Raw genomic sequence first — 2,530 nt, forward strand, 5'->3', positions numbered from 1 at the left:
TAATTTTAATATATAGCTGATATAATTGTAAAATTAATTATAGAAACTAAATTTTTTTGCCGTTTTATTCACTAGACTTGACATACATTTTATTTATGAAAGTTTAGTATCAAATAATCACTTAAATTGAGGTAGACACATTAACATGTCTATACTAAATTTGGGTGTTTTTTCAACGTTGTTGTCTTCTCTTGACATATTTAGGTAAAAAAAAAAGCTTTAACATTCATTATATTTAACTTTTCATTATTGTACGTATGGTTGACACTTGACACTATCATTTTCTAAATAAATATCACAATCATAAATGTTATATATCCAACAATAACAACCAAAATGCTGGCAACTCCAGAATAATAATTGAGGGTAATTGTACAAAATAAATAAACAATATGGAACTCCAAAATGTTGGTGAACACTTACATACAGATCATTCATTGGTACATAACTGTGGTTTTAAACTGCAATTATAATTTAATTATAGAAGATGACAATTTAGAACGGTTTATAAAAAAATTAGGAACTATTATTATTAGACAGAGACCATATAAAATTGCCTTTACATAAAATTAATAATTGAGAATCGTTAGATGATATGATACGATCGACTAAGATGACATCTAACTGTTTTCAACTATTAACTTCACGACAGCAAAGTTTCTCCCTTATTATTGTTGGTACAATGATGATTAATTTTGGTGTTACGTTGTTGATTGACAATGCCTTCATTCCCTGCAAGCATCAAGTACTTATCCCTCCGAGTGAGAGTTGTGCACTGAAATCCCAAAGCAAGAGCCAATTGGCTCTGAATATAGTTAGCCACCTCACAACTGGACCTGCCTCCAGCACATGTAAGCTCCTTAGGAACCTTCCCAAGGATGTGAATGTGGTAACATGGCCGAGGATTCATGAAGAAGAAGATGGGGTCCAAACACTTCAAGCCTGCTGCTGTGGTCCCATAAAACATGCTGACATGAGCATTCATAGCCACAGGAACTATTTCATCAGCCAACTCAGCAAACAATGAGCTGAATCTTAATAGGTATGGCTCCCTACAAGTTGTTCCTTCTGGACATACTACCAAGTCACCTGTTTTCCACACACCAAATCACAATCAATTCTTAGTAATTGCAAAGTTTTTCTTTCTTTAACAATAGTTTCCATAACATTTGTTATGTGATAAATTAAGTTTTAACGTATAGACGAAAATTTAGTCAAAGATCTAAAAATATCTAATGATTTTTATCTATTATCCTTACATGAAGATAATTTCAGGTGTGAATTAAAGTTAAATCAATTCTTAGTAATTGCGAAATTTATGATTTTTGTTTTCTTTATCTCTTTAAGAACATTTTCCTTTTATGCTATAGTTTCTATAAGATTTGAAAAATCAGATATGAACAGAAACAGAAAAGGAAAGAAGACAAAAAGTGCAGAAACACAAAATTACCTTCACTTAGCAACCTTTGCATGGTTTGAGCATCTTGTTTTCTATCCCTTGTGAGTCTGACAGTCCTAATTGGAGCTATGAACTCTGACACCTTACTCAAGCTATATGTGACTGCAGTCAAAGGCTTAGCCAAAGAAGTGCTTAAGAAAACAGGATCAAGAAGTGTCCTATGTGTGCAAACATACAGAACCCCTTTCTTCTGTTCTGAACTTTGAGACCTCATTATTCCTTTAACATTCAGGTTTATGCCACTCCAAACTCCAAGTATCATTGCCCATTTGTATGGAAGCAAGATCCCAACAAGGATTCTATATATGGCAAGAAGAATCCCAATTGGGAGCCACATGAACATCAACAGTGTTGCTGATGGGGTTGGCAAGAATGCCAACCTTCCATCATGGAAGATTAAGGGCTTTGGATATTTTTCCCTTCCCAACATTGGGCTTGGATTGTTCACCACATAACCTTCCTGTCATTATCAATAATACACTTAATTAAAACATGTCTACTATAAAGTTTACTATAAACAACAAGGACTATACTATGTATACACCAAAATCAGCAATGTGGTATGCCAAGAAGGTTAAGTTTACTATGTATGTGTTTACCTTGCAAAGTGACATGAAAATATGATCATCAAAACTTGAGCTTCCAATACCAATGTCTGGTTTTCTGTCACCAAAATACTCTTTGAGTGCTCTATGCTTCACAAGCAAGCCAGAATCAGAGACAAAGCCAGTGAAGTAGGTACCAAAAGTTTGCAACTCTGTGCCTATAACATTACAAACACTCAAATACTCCTTCAGAAACCCTTCAACCATAACTCTAGGAACACTTGTGAACACAACTTTGGAACTTGATGAAGCCATAACCTCATAAGCATGAAGGTTGAGATTCTCCAAATAGAATTTAGGCAGCACTGCCCTTGAAACACATTCCATGTCCTTGATTCTCAGGCCACAGAATGTGATGAAGGTCATGAGTTTAAGGTTCATGTCATGGTTCAAAATGAGGAGGAGAGGACAAGAGAGAAGCAAGAGAAGTGCCCTTAAAATGCTGCCACCTTCAAAGGCAACAAGC

The 2,530-nt window shown here is 34.8% G+C and overlaps 1 protein-coding gene across 1 annotated transcript; it reads right to left on the minus strand.

The window, feature by feature from the left end:
* Positions 339-2,529, minus strand: LOC107606495 (glycerol-3-phosphate acyltransferase 1; the record flags this gene model as incomplete). The annotated part of the gene is made up of 3 exons (XM_016308556.2): positions 339-1,089; positions 1,451-1,919; positions 2,059-2,529. Coding segments are annotated over 3 exons (1,386 nt in total), but the record flags the coding sequence as incomplete, so codon positions are not given.

The sequence above is a fragment of the Arachis ipaensis genome, chromosome B07 (assembly GCF_000816755.2).
Source record: "Arachis ipaensis cultivar K30076 chromosome B07, Araip1.1, whole genome shotgun sequence".
Lineage (NCBI taxonomy): Eukaryota > Viridiplantae > Streptophyta > Magnoliopsida > Fabales > Fabaceae > Arachis > Arachis ipaensis.